This window comes from Mastigoproctus giganteus, chromosome 13 (assembly GCF_048544385.1).
Source record: "Mastigoproctus giganteus isolate SK-2022 chromosome 13, ASM4854438v1, whole genome shotgun sequence".
Lineage (NCBI taxonomy): Eukaryota > Metazoa > Arthropoda > Arachnida > Uropygi > Thelyphonidae > Mastigoproctus > Mastigoproctus giganteus.
In genome coordinates, this window is record NC_143587.1 from 81,111,288 (window position 1) to 81,132,415 (window position 21,128).

Genomic DNA, 21,128 nt, shown 5'->3' on the forward strand with positions numbered 1-21,128 from the left:
TTCTGAGTTTCCATGGGTCACGCCGCACGGCTGCACACGCCGAATTCCAATGATGTAACCCTGGAACCAAGGTATGGGTGTTGGATCCCAGTGATGCTAATCTGGAAGACCAGCAGCATCACTGGGAGGTCCCCTCACCATGGAGAGGTGCCCACGTCGAGGAGTAACAATATTGATGGAGGTATATCAGGCATAATGTCTAAGTTTGCAGATGATAAAAAGGTGGTAATGACAGTAATCAGGGTAAGCTGCTGCAAAAGATTCTGAAACAATTAGGCAGTTGGGTTGAGAAATGGCAGTTGAATTTTAACATTTACAAATGCAAGGTACTGTTTTGTACTGCATGTGGGTAGCAGTAATCTCAGAGTAATGTACCAACTGTGTGGTACCAACTGAGTGTAGTGGAAAATGAAAAAGACCCGGGGGAAACTGTGCAGTCAGATATGAAGTTCTCCGAACAATGCAGACAAGTTTCAGGATTGCTCATGGTGTTTTGCCAATGACATACAGGAATTTTGCTAGCAGGGATAAGGTGATTATCCTATTGTGCAAGGTGACAGTTAGGCTGCATCTTCAGGACTGTATACAGGTATGGAGGTCTCATTTTAGGAAGGACAGAGATTGCCAGAATGAGTGCAGAAATAGACAACAAGATTGGTGAAGAGAACAAAAGGTGTTCTTACCAAGAAAGGATTCAGTTCTGCAAATCACAGTGTCTGGAGACTATGCACCTGTGAGGTGATCTAATTGAGATATTTAACACTTCGAACAGATAAAGCAAGCCTAATGTTGATGGCATCCTTCCTCTTGCTCAGACTATAAACATAAAGGGTTTAAATTCATATTGAAGAAGGTGGTTGCAGGACAGATGTGCAGAGGTTTGTTTTCAGCCACCAGGTGGTTGATTATTGGAATAAACTTCCATCTTTTGTGGAAGACTGCCTCTGTAGCTGAGTGGGCAGGAGTGGGAGTGCAGTAGCACACGTTCTTTGAGTAGACCAGGGTTCAAGCCCCTGACTACTGAATATGGTCGATCTGCCAACCCGCACTGGACCAGCGTGGCAGATTATGGTCCATTTCCCTCAATGTGAATTGTTGAAGGAGGCTTCCATCCTGCAGTGGATTGATAATGGCTGCGCTTTACTTTTTTTTTTTACTTTTGTGGAAGTGGGCTGTTTGAATAAATTCATGGAAGAACTATAAAAATTCTTGGAGGGGGGAGGGGATGGACAGGTAATATGGGAGGTTTTTTTTTTTTTTCCTGTTTTCATAAGCTTGCTCTTGCATCATATGCCACCACTACTACTGCTAATAATAATAAATTCTGTTCACAAACTATTATAATATTTGATGAACCCACTTTTCTTTTAAGTCCATATGTGAAAATATGCTGTGAAATAAAATTAACTAAAACTGAATGGAGAAACTAATATATATATGCACTAGAACAGTCAACCTCTAAAAATGATTTTTATAGACAACCAAACTTTTTTATGGACACATTTTTATAATATCAAGATAAGTCAAAAAGACATAAGTCTGTAAAGTTTGATAATAAAAAGTACAAAATATAAATGTTTGGTAATGTTAGCAGAGCATTATATTTGAAATATATTTGATTTTTTAATCAAATTTTCATTTTCTGTGATTAACAGAAGTGAAAAAAAACTAAACTAGTTGACAGTTAATTACTAATACTTAACTAATAACATAGAGGAATCAAACAGATCTTTATGCAGTATTATAGTACAAAAAGTTAAATGATATTATTTAATTAGTAGATGGCCTTTGAGCAAAAAAAAAACCACTTGGTTTTAATTTTGAATTATTAAATATACAAGTATATAAAAACTTATTCACACCACAAATTTAAAGAAAAATTCACCTTTAAGAAGATTTTAGTTTACCTTCACATGTTTGTTGATCTGCAGCCAAGATATAACCCGGATAGCAAGAACACTGAATGCCTTGTCCAAAATCTATACACTGCTGTGAGCAGGGATTGGTAGTATCGCATTTTTTAATAGCTAGAAATCATATGGAAAACATTTTATATATATTTATTATATATATAATGTTGCTATTACATAATAAAAACTTTTTGAAATAGGAAAAACACATGGAAAACTTTTTCTTGAAAAGTATTGAGAGTTAAAGTTGGGTGAAAAAAGTGGTTTTAGAGTGAAAATAGCTACATAAAATGGAAACCAAAATGACTCATATATATGTGCAGAGTGGATAAGTACATTCCTTTGTGACCTTCAGAGAATAAAGTTGAACTGAAAATATTTAACCAATAATGGTGAAAATCAAACACGGCATTCCCATACTGTGCAGATATAAAATGTGCATGTGGCCTACAAAATCAGATGTATATAGTGAATCTGGAAAGCATGTTAGCGTGTCAGAGTGATAGTGCATCTTCATTTATTGCACCTGACCACTATTAAGAATTATGTACTGAAAAAACACTGTCATCAGCTCTGGAAAACTAAATTACATGACTATTTCAGAACAGACGTGTAAAATGTGTAATATGTAAAATGTCCATAACAGCATTGTGTATCAGTAGAGTGTAAAGGGAATGATATAACCTTTAATACTTTGTCTTTTAGTCTGTATACTCAAAAAAACATTAGTATATAAAGTATTTATTTAATAAATAAAGTGTATTTATGTTAAAAAAAACTTGGAAAAAGTAGTAAATATTTTTTAGCTACAACATGCTTTGCTTATAATGCAGGTATTAAAGTAACTTATTATCTGACACACGTGTTATATTGAGGTTGCACTGTACTCAGTGCTTTTTTTGTAAAAAAAAAATAGGTGCTGGTACTCATTCTTTGCTATCAGGAAAAATTGAAAATTAAAAGGATATGAAAAGTACTCTAAAAAAATTTTTTTTCTTGATATTGTTACTTCAGTAGTAATGATTTTGGAAAATGAACAACAAATTTAGTATATTAACACAGTTTATTAAGCATATATTTATTCAAATATATAAAAAAAATAAGTAAAATGTGAGTGAAATAAGTAAATAAAATCGGTCAGCTACTGAGTGCCGGGCACTCAGGATGAAGGTCCGTAGTCACGAATGATCGTTAGTGTAATATCTCAAATAGAGAGCATTATGGTAACTAAAAAAAGGTTTCTAGTACCCCAGCTTGGCCTAAAACTGAGGCACTAACGAAAACATTGTCTATTTGAGTCTTTCCAGTTGTTGTGAATGGCAAGGGTGGGACAAGCGACTCCGAATTCTTCCTGGAGAAGCGATTAAAGTCTTGGGGGGGGGAGAGGCAACTGGCAGGTGAGGGCCATGCAAGACTACACACAGGTGCCTCCCCACTACCGCCGCCTCAACACTGGCTCTCCCGACTTTGAAAGAGCCAACACTGGCTCTTTCAAAGTTGGAGTTGTCCCGACCTCCTTGATGGGACAACTCCAACTTTGAAAACTGTTAAAAAAATACTTCTTGTCGCAAAATTTATAAATGACCTTTATAGAATTATTAAATAACTATTTAGCAATCTTTTGTCACCAAAAGGAGAGTTACTTAGTACAAAGAAGTGCACTATTGAAGTGCAATAAAAATTGTTTTTTTAATTTTAACACAAAAAGTAAATGATTGATTTCAATCGAAATAGTTTTCCCTTGATAAGCATCGAATAACACATAGCTAATGTGATTTTTAAATTTTTAGCTCCATTAGCGACGGAAATAGAGGGGGGGGGGGAAGACACGAAAATTACATTTTTCTGTCTAGCGCCGCCATTTTAAATTTTAAAAATATTTTAAACCTACTCTTCGAACTCTTTCCTGCGGTGTATAATAAGCTATAGGTTGTCAAAAAAAGTTTACCCCCCCCCCCATTTCTTAAACAAATTTTTGTCAACAATGATCAATATGGCATATGTTGGCTCACATGATATACAAACCCGTGCAAAATTTCAAGTCAATAGATTGAGTGGTTCGGGAGATACACTGCTGTGACAGACAAACAACCGAGTGACATTTATTTTTACTTATTATATTTAGGGTCCGTAGTCTAACGAAGGCCCCAAAAAATAATAAATAAAAATAAATAACGTAAGTAAAAATAATTTCATAATAAAGCTTTTGTAGAATATTCCAAATTTTTATTACGTTCTCATCCGACACCCTTACTAACTTTTTTTCTTCCTCTTTGTGTGTCTCTCTTGCTGAATGACATTTCCGAAGCAGTCACGAATCAACATATTTTGCTGGATCGAAACAGGTCAGCGGTGGGCCTACAATTTTAAGAAACAGTTTTATCATCAACGAAGCTCTGGTTGGGCTGGCGATCAGATTCATTTGTGAAAATCGTTGTTCACATTCACTTGATGAAATTGGTATCGCACTCAGAGCGTCCATCAAATGCTTCAATTCTTCCGAAACCACCTTTTCAATTAGGTATTCCCGAAATCCACAAATTGTCTCTTTCATATATTTGGATCTTAGAAAGGCTTTTGATACTGTTGCACATGGAAGACTGCTGCACAAATTGGAGCAGAGTGGCATTGGTGGCAAATTGTTGCTATGGATAAAGGGATGGTTGAGTGGCAGAAGACAGATTGGTAATTAATGGACACTGCTCATCATGGACTAATGTTATTAATAGAGTCCCTCAGGGTTCAGTGTTGGGTCCATTGTTGTTTTCTGTATTTATAAATAATATTGATGATGGTATATAAGTGCAGATGGGCTGCAAGAGTAGCTCATGGTGTCTTATCAATGATATACAGGAAGTTTTCTAGCAGGGATAGGGAGGTGATTATTCCCTTGTATAAGGCAATGGTCAGGCCGCACCTTTAGTACTGTATACAGGTCTGGCTCATTTCAAGAAGGATGTAGAGCTGCTGGAACGAGTACAGAGAAGGCAACAAGGTTAGTGAACGGAACGAAGGGTTGCTCTTACGAAGAAAGGCTTAAGTTTTACAAATTACAGCGTCTGGAGACTAGGCACCGGCAAGGTGATCTGATAGAGGTGTACAAAGCCTTGAATGGTTTTGAGCATGCTCAATGCTGATGGGATACTGCCTCTTGCTCAGAATAATTACCTGAGAGGGCATAATTTCAAATTGAGGAAAGACAGATGTAGGATAGATGTGCAGAAATTTGCCTTTAACCAGCGGGTAGTTGGTTGGTGGAACAGACTTCCATCCTTTGTTGTGGAAGTTGATAGCCTAAATAAATTTAAGGCTCAGCTGGACAGGTATTTCGAACGAACGGAGGGGTGAAGTGGAAGGGGTTTTTTTTTTTTTTTTTGGCTGATGCTGCATAAGCTTGCTAATGCTAACTATAACCTAATTGACAATTTTCTAACTTCATTTTCACCAAATGCCAACAATTCATGTTTAGAAAGTTTAATGCCTTCATTTTCCTTTTCTCGTCATCGGTATTGCCACTAGTTCTTAAATTTGATCTGTTTTTTCTTTGTTTCTTTTTTTTTTCTTTTTTTGACACTGTCCAAAATGTCTGTCTTTTGCATATTATATGTGACCATGTAAACCATGAAAATGTGGATAACGCACTTCTGCCAAACAACAGACGATTATTCGTCGGGATAAAAGAAAACACTTTTCTAATTCTCGAAGGACGCTTACAGTTGATTAACAGCAATGTCCAACCTACATGGCCCACCTGTAAAGTGAACTAAAACAACATTTTAAATTTTGTTAATTATCAAAAACATTTTCTAATGAAATGTTCTGTTCAGAAAATGTAATTGTGTATTGCACTTAATAAAATTTTCAAATATTTTCAATTTTACTTTTACATGCAACAAGATATGAAAAAAGGAACACACTAAAGAAATCTAACTTTGAATTTTTTTGAATATGGCCCCTGTACAGGAAAAGGTTGGACATCACTGCAGTAGAAGGTGGGCCAGAGCTCACTGGAAATACTCCTTGATCTGCTCATTGTTGACCAGCACGACTTCACCGTATGTGGGACAGGTGGTCGGATAGGTTTTACCAGGTACACTAAGTTGTAGAATGTTAATCCCTTTAGATCTCTTAATTCGTGCAGCAGCACTAATTGCCTGAAGGCGAGAAATGCGAACAGTGCGTACCGAGTTATTTCTCTCCGTTCACTATATTAAAATTTTCTTCGCTCAACAGAAAGTATTTTAAATGTTACTTCCAAAGGGAATTCAAAATGATTCGCTATAAAGGACTTCGTTAAACAGAGGCCCGACTGAGTAATTTAGAATTATAAAAATGGTTATACAGTTTTATATAGAAAATACCCTAACAATAGACAGTGAAAAATGCAAATTTAGTTAAATCATTTAAGCTTATTTGAATAATAGGTAAACATGTGAAAAAATTTATGGAATATTATAAATTTCGAAGTGCACTGCATCCAAATGTCACAAGTCACTGTTAATAAAGGTGCCGGTACACCATACCATTGCGTACTGTCCCAAAAAAAGCATTGACTGTAGTAAATATTATGGCATGAAAGCACTTGATTTCATCCAACTATTTTTGTTTACAGCTTTGTGAGAAGCAGTATGGTTATGGTTTCTTGTCTTGATTATTATTTACTTATTTGGAAAAACATTATGAATGACATCTCTATCCAGTAACAGTGTTATTTATTACTATTTAACATGTACAAGTACATGGTGCAACAAAACTAGCAAATTCTAGCAAGAAATTGCAGAGGAATAAAATATGAAATACATAGTTGATATTAACTTGCACAAAGCAGCATAAAAAAATATTGCTAGAATATAAAATAATCTAGAGCAGGGGTCCCCAAACTTTTTCGAGTCGCGACCTCAATCAAATCTTTTATACTTCATCGACCCCCAACCATTTAATAAAAAAAAAACATAATAGAAATAACAATATTTTAAGGACTGTTTCTGAGTTTAATCACAGTGAAGAGGATATGTTTCCTAATTTATATCAAAAAATGTGTAAAGCTCTAAATGGAGTCTGATTTATCATTTAAAATTAAAATATTTCAAATACTTTTACTGATTTTAATTTAAAAATTTACTTTTGAAGTCTCCATTTTTTCTGAACTCTTTTTTCGTTTTTTTGAAATTTAATCTTTTTTTTTCTGAATTCCTCTGTAAAAATAAAACATTTTTTTTTAAATAAATTAATATATTCTTTATTGAATTTTATATATCATATTAAATATTATATTCATTAAACATTAATGCGAAGGATGTGGTTGATGGGTTTTAATAAGCTCGTTAATATTGGGTTTGAGATTTGTGAGTTTTAATCTTAACTCGCCATACTCTTCCAAGTTTAGTCAGTTCCTCTCTTTTGTTAAAATGCCATTAATGTGACTAAGACCGGCTTCGATCATGTAAGTGCTCTGAAATGCGAGTAAAAATGGCCGAACAGCTGCAAAAAGTTTGGGATAATTTGTTGTATATTTTTTCAATAATCACTGATATTTTTATTATTAAATAAAGATTTAGCTACTATGTATGTCAACATACATATCAATGAAATCATTGTTTATGTAACATGGTACAACTCCATTTCGATATTTATATCAAATGGCTTAATGAACCAATCGGGTATATTCATTTCCTTCAAGTAAATACATGGGCTGTGTTAGGGAAGCTAAGAATAGGAACAGGTGCATGTATACTTGTGTACACCAATACAAGGAGTCTGGTTGATGAATTTGAAGTGTTGGCCAAAATATCAAATGCAGATATTGCTGGGATATCAGAGATGTGGTATCACACAGATATAAGGAATACAAAACTGGATTTTGGGGAGTACAATGTATACAGGAAGGATAGACAGGGAGGAGGGGTTATGCTATTAGTTAAGAAACACATAACAAGGAAGTACAGCCGGTCGACATGGCTGGACAGTGCAGTGTCAAGTCAGTTTGGGTGTGACCTAAACACCAGGAAAGCAAAATTGAGTAGGTTATAGTAAGTTATAGTGTGTTATAGGCCTAATGGCTCTGATGAATATAATAAACATCTGTACAGAGAAATAAAGTGGGCCAGTAAATCAGAGTGTATTATAATGGGGGATTTAATTACCCACATATTGACTTGAATTTGGGGGTTGGTCACTCACACACTAGCAAGGCCTTTGCAGATTTATCGGATTGTTTTTCTACACCAGCATGATTGGGAGACAACTAGAGGGAGTAACACTCTTGTTCTGATTATCAGTAGTGATTCTTCATGCATTAAGAATCTGCAGATAAAGGAACCACTAGGTGGCAGTGATCAGTGTGCTGAAGTGGGATTTACTCAGAGGTGACTACCATCATTGGGTAAAGGGAAGGGTTTTTGCTTTTGTAAAGGTGACTACAGTGGTCTGAAACAGTATTTAAATTCTAAATGATGGAACTAACTGATCATGTTACCAACAGCAAATTCAAAATGGGAAGCATTCAAAGAATTAATCTTGGAATGCTACTAGGCTTTTCATACCAACTAAGAAATATTGTTCAAGGTTTAGGCTTAAATGGATGTCAGTTGAACTAATGAGATGTGGCAGAGAAGAAAAATGCATGGGATAAACAAAAATCAACAGGTGAAACGGAAGCCTATGACAGATATAAGCTGGTCTGTAACCAAGTCACAAAGGAGGTTAGGGAGGCAGAGGCAGATTATGAGAAATCTTTGGCAAAGGATGCAAACAGTTCTTTACTTATGTAAACTCTGGAGGAAGGGGATGAATCAGATTGGTCCACATGATATCGACAGTTCAACTGTTGATGATCCTGCTCAGGTAGCTAAAAAACTAAATGACACATAAGCAGTTATTCAGGGAGGTAGGGGTGAATTAAAGTCTGACAGTGAGTAAGATGAGTTTGTAATAACTGAGAGCAAAGTGGATTGTTTGTTATTTGGTTTTTAGGAGCATTAGCAACTAAGGCCATATTGCTCTGAGGATATGCGGTGGTCATTCCCTGGCCTTTCCGCATCCTCCGTATTTGATGGTAATTTGCTCGAACTCCAGTCTAATCAAGAAGAGTGTGCTACGCACTACTGCTCCTGCCACCTGGCTACGGAGGCAGCAAACAAAGTGGAGGAGAAATTATTGAAGATAAAGATAAAAAATGCACCTGGGGTGGATAGGATCTATCCAGTTATATTAAATGAGACAGCAAAGGAAGTAAGCAAACTTAGCCATAATTATGAGAGCTTCCTTAGAATCAGGAGAGAGGTGTCCATGGAGTGGAGGTGTGAAAATGTGATCCCAATTCACAAAGGAGGATCAAAGGGTGACAAGTAATTACAGAACAGTTAGATTAACTTCTGTTCCAGGGAAATTAATGGAGGCACTAGTTAAAGAAGCACTGCAAGATCATCTAAGACAAGACTTAAATTACAACTTGGCCACAGCATGGGTTTGTTAAGGGGGAAGTCTTGTCTAACCAATTTGATTGGATACTATGATGTGGTCACAAAGGAACTGGATGCAAAGAATAATTTTGATGTCATATATTTGGATTTTAGAAAGACTTTTTATACTGTTGCACATAGAAGACTGCTGTACAAATTGGAGCAGTGTGGCATTGGAGGCAAATTGCTGCTATGGATAAAGAGATGGATGAGTGTGAGACAACAGAGTTGTAATCAATGGACACTGCTCTTCATGGACTAATGTTATTAGTGGAGTCCCCCAGGGTTTGGTGTTGGGTCCATTGTTGTTTTCTGTATTTATTAATGATATTTATTTATTAATAATAATGGTATATCAGGCCTAATATCCAAATTTGCAGACTATACGAAGGTCAGCAGGGTTGTTAATGTATGATGCTGCAACAGGATCTAGAAAAGTAGAGCAGATGGGCTGAGAGGTGGTAACTGAAGTTTAACATTGACAAATGTAAAGTACTGCATATATGGGAAGCAGTAACCACAGAGTAATGTATGAACTGTGTGGTAGAGAATGAAAAGGACAATGGGGGTAATTCTGCAGGCAGATATGAAGTTTTCTGAGAACTGCAGATGGTCTGCAAGAGTAGCTCATGGTGTCTTGTCAATGATATACAGGAATTTTTATAGCAGGGATGGGGCAGTGATTATCCCCTTATATAAGGCAATGGTCAGGCTACACCTTGAGTATTGTATACAGGTCTGGAGGATCATTTTAAAAAGGATGTAGAGCTGCTGGAACGAGTACAGAGAAGAGCAACAAGATTAGTGAATGGAAGAAAGGGTTGCTCTTACAAAGAAAGGCTTAAATTTTGCAAATTACAGTGTCTGGAGACTAGGCACCTGCGAGGTGATCTGATTGAGGTGTGTAAAGCTTTGAATGGTTTGAGCACAAGCAATGCTGATGGGATTCTTCCTCTTGCTCAGAATAATCATCTGAGAGGGCATAAATTCAAACTGAGGAAAGACAGTTGTAGGGTATATGTGCAGAAGTTTGCTTTTAGCCAGCAGGTGTTTGATTGCTGGAACAAACTTCCATCTGTCATTGTAGATAGCTTAAATAGATTCAAGGCTGAACTAGACAAACATTTAGAGTGAGTTGATGGGTGTAATGTTTTTTTTTTGCTGATGCTATATAAGATTGTTTTGTTACATTGATTGTTAATAATAATGGTATATCAGGCCTAATATCCAAATTTGCAGACTATACGAAGGTCAGCAGGGTTGTTAATGACAGTATGATGCTTTACTTTACTAATGCTAAATATAATGCTAGGTCCTTGAAACATATTTTAGTCTTTCCTTAATTTTTAAAGATGCTTTATGTATTTCTCCAAATGATCATCTAAAAGTTTTTTACCTCCTCCTTCCAATTGTTTTAAGTTTGAAAATCTGTTCATGCCAATGAAGATCTACATAAGCCTATCTTGACTTGGAACCATATTAGAATTGTGCAGGCTTGAATGATGGTAACATCTTTACCTTGGAGTCAATTCTGTACTTCATTACATGTTGAATACAGGTCTGCCAAATAGAACAAATGGTTCTTACACTTTTTAAACTTGTCACATAGTGAAGGATCTATGCTCCTATGAAGCTCCACAGTTGAGTCATACAAATTGACAAGTCTTTGCAAACTATCACCTCTTGACACCTTACTTCGGTATGCAAAAGTAATAGGTTAAATGTTTCATCATTTTTTTCACATAACATGGCAAACTTGAATTAAGTAGATGTGCTTTGATTATATTAATTTATCTGACACACACTTTTAGAGCATCATGCAGCTTACCACTGAGTTTCTTTGCTACAAGATGGTGTCGGTGTAATACACAATGAACAGTGCATACTTCCAGAACCTTTTCTTTGAGAAGGACAGCAAATCCTCTGTAATGGCCAACCATTGCTGGTGCACCATTGGTAGCTACTGCAGTTATATTGCTGAGGGAAACATTGTTTTTGCTAAAGTACTCTTCCAAATGCTGTAAAATTGTCTCACCTTTTCCATTAACTTTCATATACCCGACATATAAAAGCTTGTCAATAATACATTTTTGGCTTTGGCTATAATACCTCACATAGGCCATTAGAATATTTGAACTGCTAAGAGTTGACTCATCAAGATGGATGGAGAATTTGCAATTTTGAAGCTCAGACACCAAAGTTTTTACCACATCATCGGCCATCAGATCAACGCGTCACTGCACTGTATTCACACTTAATGGCAGGCATTTTAAAACAGGATAGGAATCTTTCTTCATAATCATTTCAATCACCTTTAATTGCTGGTATTATAATTTCTCACCAATGGTATATGCATTTCCTTTCTTTGCTATAAGAGAGATATTGAATGATGCCTTCATTATCAGCATGAGCAGATGCTTTAAAAAATATATTCAAATTTGGCCGATTTCTGAATTTTTCCTTCAGCGCCTTAAAAAAAATTTAAGATCATTTTTCTTATGAGAATGAATCCATTCAATGTGTTCTTTCACCTTCAAAGGTTTCATGGCATCATTACTAAAAGTCTTTTCACGTAAGAGGCACACAGGCATTGTTTCATTGTTAATTAAGGGCACAATTCCAAATTTCAGAAACTCTTGTAAATATTGTTGTCATTTTTTCTTAGATACAGTGGCAGCCATTGTACTTATTGGGGTTGTAGCTCAATTTATATTTTAGACTAAGTGCAGATGTGAAACATCGTGAAGGAAAGTAATTGGGTTCGATTTAAGATTCTCTCTCAATTTAGTATTCATAGTATAAACAATATGATAGAAAACAAGGTAATGATAAAGTTCTGGGAGGAATTATATTAGATCAGTAAAAAAAAAAAATAATTTAAATATTAAAAAAAAAAAAAAAAAAAAATTTTTCTTCATTAATCATTTAGTCTGAATCCCCCCCCCATCAAGCTAGCAGTTTTTCCGACCCACATAACACTGCCTCGAAAGCTCAAACACTCTTGCACCCTTTCTATTTAAGTGTATCCCATCCCTGTAGAAGCAGTCTCTCCAGTTAGAAAGCACAGACCATGCCGAAAATTCTATCCCATGAGTCTTTCACAATCCCTCCAGGGCTGAATTGATTGACAAGGCTCTCATCATATACTCCTTCCTATTGTGTCTGGGTAGAATTGCACACACTTTCAAATTTAGTGACTCTATTGTCAGGGAAACGGGGAACATGCTTTATAAAAAGGATAGGTGGAACAGGACCAGAGTATGTCTGCCAGGGGCAAAGGTTGATGACGTTGTAGAGCGGATATCATCTTTTAAGGGCACAAAAGGTGATATAGTTGTACATGTTGGCACTAATGATATCAAGAGTAGGAGACCAGCAGAATTACTTAACAAGTACAGGTCACTGTTGAAAAAAAGCCGTGAATTAGGGCTGAATTTGAAAGTGTCTGCAATTCTGCCAGACACGATAGGATGGAGTATATGATGAGAGCCTTATTGATCAATTCGGCCCTGGAAAGATTGTGCAAGGCTCAAGGAGTAGAATTTTTTCCAACCTGGACTGTACTTGTTAACAGGAGAGACTGCTTCTTTGGGATGGGATACACTTAAATAGAAAGGGTACAAGAATATTTGCTGATGCTATCGAGGCAGTGTTAGGTGGGTCGGAAAACTGCTGGCTTGGGAGGGAGACAAAGACTAATAGATTAACAGTAGCCACTGGCAGAGGTGAAAGAGATTCTTGCACTGCTTCTATTGGAATGAGCAGAAGCCTGAAAAACAAGATGCAGGATATTTCAGAGACTGCTGGCAGTCACTGCAGTACAAGTAAACACATGGGTTGTGTTAGGGTAGCTAAGAATAGAAACAGGTGCATGTATATTTGCGTGTACACCAATGCTAGGAGTTTAGTAAATAAATTTGATGAATTTGAGGTATTGCTCAAAACATCAAAGGCAGATATTGTTGGGATATCAGAGATGTGGTATCACGCAGATATAAGGAATGCAGAACTGGAATTTGGGGAGTACAATGTCTACAGAAAGGATAGACAGGATAGGAAGGGAGGAGGGGTTATGCTATTAGTTAAGAAACATAAAATCCAAGGAAGTGAAGCCAGTCAACATTGCTGGACAGTGCAGTGTCAAGTCAGTTTGGTGTGACATAAGCATTGGGAGATCAAAATTGAGAGTAGGAGTGTGCTATAGGCCTAATGACTCTGATGAGTATAATAAGAAACTGTACAGGGAAATAGAGTGGGCCAGTAAATCAGAGAGTCTTATAATGGGGGATTTTAATTTCCAGGATATTGACTGGAATTTGGGGGCTGATCACTCACACACTAGCAAGGCTTTTGTGGATTTATTGGATGACTGTCTTCTACATCAGCATGTTCGGAAGGCAACTAGAGGGAGTAATACTCTTGATTTGATTATCAGTAGTGATTCTTCATGCATTAAGAATCTGCAGATAAATGAACCACTAGGTGGCAGTGATCACAGTGTGCTGAAGTGGGATTTACTCAAAGAGGTAACTACCATTAGGAGTAAAGGGAAGGGTTATTGCTTTCATAAAGGCAACTACGATGGACTGAGACAGTATTTAAATTCTATACAGTGGGACCAACTGATGATGTTACCAACAGCAAATTCAAAATGGGAAGCATTCAAAAATTTAATGAAAAAACTTTCAAGCCTACAGACCAGTAAGGCTCCTGGAGTTGATGGAATATACCCTATAATCTTAAGAGAGGCGGCAAGCGAGTGCATCGAATCATTGAGGCTAATTATGCGAGCATCATTAGACTCTGGGGAGATTCCCTTGGATTGGAAAAGTGCAAATGTATCTCCCATACATAAGGGTGGCTCTAAAAGTGAAGTTGGAAATTATCGACCTGTCAGTCTGACTTCAGTAGTAGGGAAAATCATGGAGGCAATGATCAAGGGTGGAATTCAGGATCATTTGGATCGAATTGAAATTCTCAAGGATACTCAGCATGGTTTCGTAAAGGGAAAATCATGTTTAACAAATCTGGTTCGCTATTTCGAAAGGGTCACTCACGAGCTGGATTTAGGGAATAATTTCGACATTGTTTATTTAGATTTCAGCAAAGCTTTTGACTCAGTCCCACATGAGCAGTTGCTTTATAAGCTGGAACAGGTTGGAATCACTGGGAAAATCCTTAGATGGATAGAAGGATGGCTTCAGGGCAGGAGGCAAAGGGTTGTGATAAATGGCTATTCCTCAGATTGGGTTGATGTAAGAAGTGGGGTTCCCCAAGGATCAGTATTAGGACCACTGTTGTTTTTAATTTTCATAAACGACATTGATGAAGGGATAGAGGGCGTGATGTCTAAATTTGCAGATGATATTAAAATTGGGAGAGTAGTTAATGATCACTGTCAAGCTGAGCTTCTTCAGAGAGACCTAGATAGACTTCAGGAATGGTCAGAAAAATGGCAGCTGTGCTTTAATCCAACAAAGTGTAAGGTATTACACCTGGGAAACAGTAATTCCAAAAAAACGTATTCACTTGGTGGAGTTCAACTAAAGCCAGTACTGGAGGAAAGGGACTTGGGTGTTACGATACGGTCTGACATGAAATTCTCTGAGCATTGTAAACAGGTTGCAAGGAAGGCCCATGGTGTCCTATCGATGATCTATCGAACTTTTGCAAGTAGAGATAGGGACGTGATAATCCCATTATATAAGGCTTATGTTAGACCACACTTGGAATACTGTGTTCAAGTATGGAGACCGCACCTGAAGAAAGACATCGAGCTTCTTGAAAGGGTGCAAAGACGAGTAACTCGCCTGGTGAGATCGGCAAAAGGGCGTCCTTATGAAGAAAGACTTCGAATATGTGGGTTGCAGAGTTTGGAAACTAGAAACCTTAGAGGAGATTTGATTGAGGTGTTTAAGGCTCTGAGAGGCATCAGTAAAATGAATGAGGACAAAATTTTCAAGATTATAAATGATGCTAGAACTAGAGGACATAAATTCAAGTTACGGGGGGAAATGTTTAGATTGGATTGCAGGAAGTTCTATTTTAGCCAGCGAGTTATAAATTACTGGAATAAGTTGCCTTCATGGGTGGTAGAGGCCGACAGTTTGGGGAAATTCAAAGGTCATCTGGATAGTACTTTCGGGTAAGGGAAGCACATAGGATGATAGGTTTAATTTCCTTTTTATTTTATTTATTTTTTTTTTTTTATTTATTAATTATTATTATTTAGTTATTTATTTATTTTTTTTTTTTGTTTTTATCATTGTTTTGTTCGGATTTTTTTTTTTTTTTTTTTTTGGCTGGTGCAGCATAAGCCATAGGCTTTCTTGCACCATGCGGCCGTTACTAATACTAATACTAACTTATCTTGGAAGCTACTAGGCTTTACATACCAACTAAGAAATATTGTTCAAGGTTTAGGCCTAAATGGATGTTAGATGAACTAATGAGACATATGGCAGAGAAGAAAAATGCATGGGATACATACAAATTAACACGTGACACAGAAGCCTATGATAGATACAAGTTGATCTGTAACCAAGTTACAAAGGAGGTTAGGCAGGCGAAGGCAGATTACGAGAAATCTTTGGCAAGGGATGCAAAGAAAAAACAGCAAAGAGTTCTTTACTTATGTAAACTCTAGAAGGAAGGGGATGAATCAGATTGGTCCTCTTGATATCGATGGGTCAACTGTTGATGATCCTGCTCAGGTAGCTAACAAACTAAATGAATATTTTGCATCGACATTCACACATGAGGGGTTATTCAGCGAGGGGAATGCGAGAAGTGTATTCAACTCTGGCAGTAAGCTACAGAATCTTGTAATAACTGAGAGTAAAGTGGAGGAGAAATTGTTGAAGATAAACACAAGAAAGACACATGGGGTGGATTGGATCTATCCAATTATATTAAAGGAGGCAGCAAAGGAAGTAAGCAAACCCTTTGCCATAATTATGAGAGCTTCCTTGGACTCAGGGGAGGTACCCACAGACTGGAGAAGTGCAAATGTGACCCCAATTCACAAAGGAGGATCAAAGCCAGACACAAGTAATTATAGACCTGTGAGTTTAACTTCTGTTCCAGGAAAATTAATGGAGGCACAGGTTAAAGAAGCACTGCAGGATCATCTAAACAAGACTTCGGTTATAGCTCGGACACAGCATAGTTTTGTTAAGGGGAAGGCTTGCCTGATCAATTTGATTGGATACTATGATGCAGTCACAAAAGAACTGGATACAGGGAATAACTTGGATATTATATACTTGGATCTTAGAAAGGCTTTTGATACTGTTGCACATGGAAGACTGCTGCACAAATTGGAGCAGTGTGGCATTGGAGGCAAATTGCTGCTATGGATAAAGGGGTGGTTGAGGGGGAGAAGACAGAGTGGTAATCAATGGACACTGCTCATCGTGGACTAATGTTATTAGTGGAGTCCCTCAGGGGTCAGTGTTTGGTCCATTATTGTTTTCTGTATTTATAAATGATATTGATGATAGTATATCAAGCTTAAGGTCCAAGTTTTCAGACGATACAAAGGTTGGCAGGGTTGTCAAGGACACTACTGACACTATGCTGCTGCAACAGGATCTGGAAAGGTTGAGCAGATGGGCTGAGAGGTGGCAAATGAAGTTTAACATTGACAAATGTAAAGTACTACATATGGGAAGCAGTAACCCCAGAGCAATGTATCAACTCTGTGGTACTACACTGACAGTGGTAGAGAATGAAAGGGACCTGGGGGTGGTTGTGCAGGCAGATATGAAGTTTTCTGAGCCGTGGAGACGGTCTGCAAGAGTAGTGTCTTGTCAATGAAATACAGGAAGTTTTCTAGCAGGGATAAGGAGGTGATTATTCTCTTGTATAAGGCAATGGTCAGGCCACACCTAGTGTACTGTATACAGGCCTGGAGGCCTCATTTCAAGAAGGATGTAGAGCTGCTGGAATGAGTACAGAGAAGGGCAACAAGATTAGTGAATGGAACAAAGGGGGTGCTCTTACGAAGAAAGGCTTAAGTTTTGCAAATTACAGTGTCTGGAGACTAGGCACCAGCGAGGTGATCTGATAGAGGTGTATAAAGCCTTGAATGGTTTGAGCATGCTCAATGCTGATGGGATTCTTCCTCTTGCTCAGAATAATCACCTAAGAGGGCATAAACTCAAATTGAGGAAAGACAGATGTAGAATAGACGTGCGGAAATTTGCCTTTAGCCAGCAGGTGGGTGGTTGGTGGAACAGACTTCCATCCCTTGTCGTGGAAGTTGATAGCCTAAATAAGCTTAAGGCTCAGCTGGACAGGTATTTCGAACGAACAGAGGGGTGAAGTGGAAGTGTTTTTTTTTTTTTTTTTTTTTTGGCTGATGCTGCATAAGCTTGTTTTCTTACATAAAATGCCTCTACTAATGCTAATGTTAACCCTGACTTAAAACTTTTTTCAGCACTGTCCTATACTTGTTAAGTAAATCTGCAGATCTCCTACTCTTACTGTCATTAGTGCCAACTTGTACATCACCTTTTGTGTCCTTAAAAGATGATATCTGTTCTATAACATCATCAATTTTAGCCCCTGGCAGACAAACCCTGATCCTATTCCTATACTTTTTACACAATATATTACCCATCACCCTGACAATAGTCACTGATAATAAATAACTCCTGTGGGACCAGCACATTCTGCCTTGGAGATTGCCGCCGTGTTGCCTAATGCACTAGAGTGACTTGTAAAGACAGTCAGTGCTCACTCTTAAAGTGAACAATACCACCATTCCCCAGTGGTTAATTAAATCTAGTGTAGCTCAAAGGGCTTCAAATGTATGTGGACAAAGTTATTTCTAATGTGGATGAGACAGGACTCTCTTAAAAATAATTCCTGAGAAAATATTAAAATTTAAGGGTAAAAAGTGCATATGTGGTAAAGATCATATCAAAAGATCATATCAGTCTTCATTTGTACTAATCTGTATGATTACATAAAAGAAAGAAATGGTTGTCATAGGAAAATCTAAAATTCCAGTTTTTCAAAAAGTTACCTATTCAATATAGCACAAATAATAAAAGCTTGGATGATACAGACCTTGTTTGAATCTGAACAGCTTCACTGGTATTGTGAATTACAGAGACAATCAAAATATTCTCCTCCTTTTAGTCAATTGCACACAACATGGATTAAAGCGAGATGAAACAATGTGACAAATGAGTCTTTTGGCAAACACGACAAAGCATCTTGTAACCCATGGGTCAGGTGTTATGCTTAAAATCTCATTTTCAAAAATTGATTTTGCTGAAAATGATTGCTTATCTTGAAAGAGAGAAAGGCTACACAACAGCATTGTGTAGCCTTTCTACACAATGCTATTGTGTGAAGGAAAAGTAGAAGTAGAAAAGTGGATGAAGTAGAAAATGCATGGAACAGAATAGCTGAAAAGACCTTATGAAATTCTTTTCAGCATGCAGAATTTAGTACAGAAACTCCTGAAGACTAATTCTGTTGAAATTCGTACTAACAAGGAAGATTCACCACCCCAGGGGCTCACATCTGGTGAGTATGGGCTTGGCACACCCAGGGTCCTAAACTGGATATCATCATTCTTCTCTTTCTCAGCGATTCCCCTTCTACTTCTGACTCCTGTTTTCTTTCTTTCTTTCTCTTTCTCTCTCTCTCTCTCACACACACACACAGGGTAACTCAGAAAATTTTTTTGGCTGGTGCAGCATAAGCCTCAGGTTTGCTTGCACCATATGGCTAATAATAAATAATAATATTAGAATGGATTTGCAAACAAATCACACATATTTAAATCAGTATGATTTAGATGCTCATGCTTAGATGTTTATACTTAGCAATGATATAATCGCATTACAAACTTGAGCAGATGACAACTTTGTTGAAGTGAGGAATCAGATGGGTGAGCAAAATGGAGATGAAGACGAAGAAAAAATAAACTTTTGCTGTTTTTATAAAAGCACGGAGACCAATCATAATATTACTTCACAGATTGCAAAATGATTTTAATTTTTAAATTGAGTATGATTTAAAAAAAAAAAAAAAAAAAACTTTTATATTTTAATTTTAAAAATATAGAATTTTCAAATCAGTCTCAATTTTGGAGAAACACTTTAGTTGGAAAACAAAAAGTAATCATATTCTTTATATTAGATAATATACAGTATCATTAAATGTGTAATATACTGTACATATATAAATTTGTATTCTAATGTACGGGGGTCTTCATTATTTGAGGATAATTGGTTCCATAAAATTTCACTTAAAAGGGACCAATTTTCCTAATGCGTATTATGTACTTGTACATAGCAAAAAAAAAATGGAGGAACTGAAAAATGAGACAATTATTTTATTAGACATTTTAGGTTAACTAAAGTTTATTGAAGTAACACTATTTTTCAGTTTTGTGAAGAATGAACCCAGAGTTGTTTTTTTTTTTTTTTTTTTTGCAGTATTTTTTCAAATAAAATTGTGTCTTAGCATTTAGTTGTGTCTAATTTTACACTTAACTTCAAGGGATACCTTTAATTCTTTCATTTGCAAATCTTTAACCTTTGGTGATTCCATCACGTCATCATTTTTATCTTCTTCTTCTGTGGGTAGCTGGTCTAATTCTGCTAGCTCCTCATTTGTAAGTGGTTTTGTCCTTGATTGAAGCAATTGTGCAATATCCTAACCATTAACTTCATGGAATCCCACTTCTTTTGCAAGACAAATTATATTTGCCTTCATGGTTAGCACGGTGGGTGGAAAAGACCTGAGTTCAAATCCCATCAATTACAGGAGGAATTTTTTTTTTTTTTTCACAATGTGGCTGAGTTAGTTGGTCTCAGATGAGGGTAGCATGGTTTTTTTTGCCTGGAAACTTGGGTTTTTCGTCCAGCAAACAGAAAATCACCCTCAGAACATGGGCAATTTGCAGACAGTATGCACAGAGCAACATGGTTTTAGTTGCTGATGCTCCTAAAATCCAACAACCAACCAACAATTTCATTTTGTAACGCAGTCAACTGCATTCTTAATATTCATGAAAGGAATCAGGGTATAACTTTTTCCATGAGCTATTCATTAATCTACACGAAATTTCTTTCCAAACTTCTCCAATCATTTTTATACTGTGCAGAATATTAAAACTTTTCCAAAAATCTTCCACGTTATTTTCATTGCATTCTTCATATTGTAATCTCGTAACTGTGGGGAATGAGTTGATGAATACTCGGATACCAGGAACCCCCTGTATGTGCATGTTTAAAATAGAGTGTACAGTGTCTAGGAAGATGAAACATTATTTAGTGTAACTGGAGTCATAACTATATGTAATGTGTGCATTTTATATCTTTTAATTAAATTTAACTAAATTTAATTAAAATCTAATTTCATTGTTAATTAAAAAATATCAACTATTCTGGTTATAGCATCATTCCCATTGAGGGAATGATGCTATAATCGAGTTTGATTGTATTTTATTTTCACTGTACTATATTTTATTTGAAATTTGTATAGTGATGTTTATACAGTTTTTGGTTCTCAAAAATTTAACTTAGTCCCATTATTTTGCAATAAATGCAACCAACTCTAATTCAAGGATGAGTGCTGATAATCAACTTAGCGTCATAGATCTATTTAGTTATGTGCTTGTATTTTTTTTTTTTTTTTTGCCACTTATGTAAATGATTGTGGAATGCTTGTGCTTCTTGTTATATTCACAGAAATATGTTATAAAGTTCAGTAGAACATTGCTTAATTTAGTTAC

At 36.5% G+C, this 21,128-nt stretch overlaps 1 protein-coding gene across 1 annotated transcript in view; it reads right to left on the reverse strand.

Annotated features, from left to right (window-relative positions):
- Positions 1–21,128, reverse strand: part of LOC150076217 (uncharacterized) — a 385,004-nt gene that overhangs the window by 286,650 nt on the left and 77,226 nt on the right. Inside the window, exon 4 of the mRNA XM_090388025.1 lies at positions 1,908–2,027. Coding sequence (XP_090244151.1) covers positions 1,908–2,027 — 120 coding nt within the window. The remainder of the gene's footprint in view (positions 1–1,907; positions 2,028–21,128) is intronic.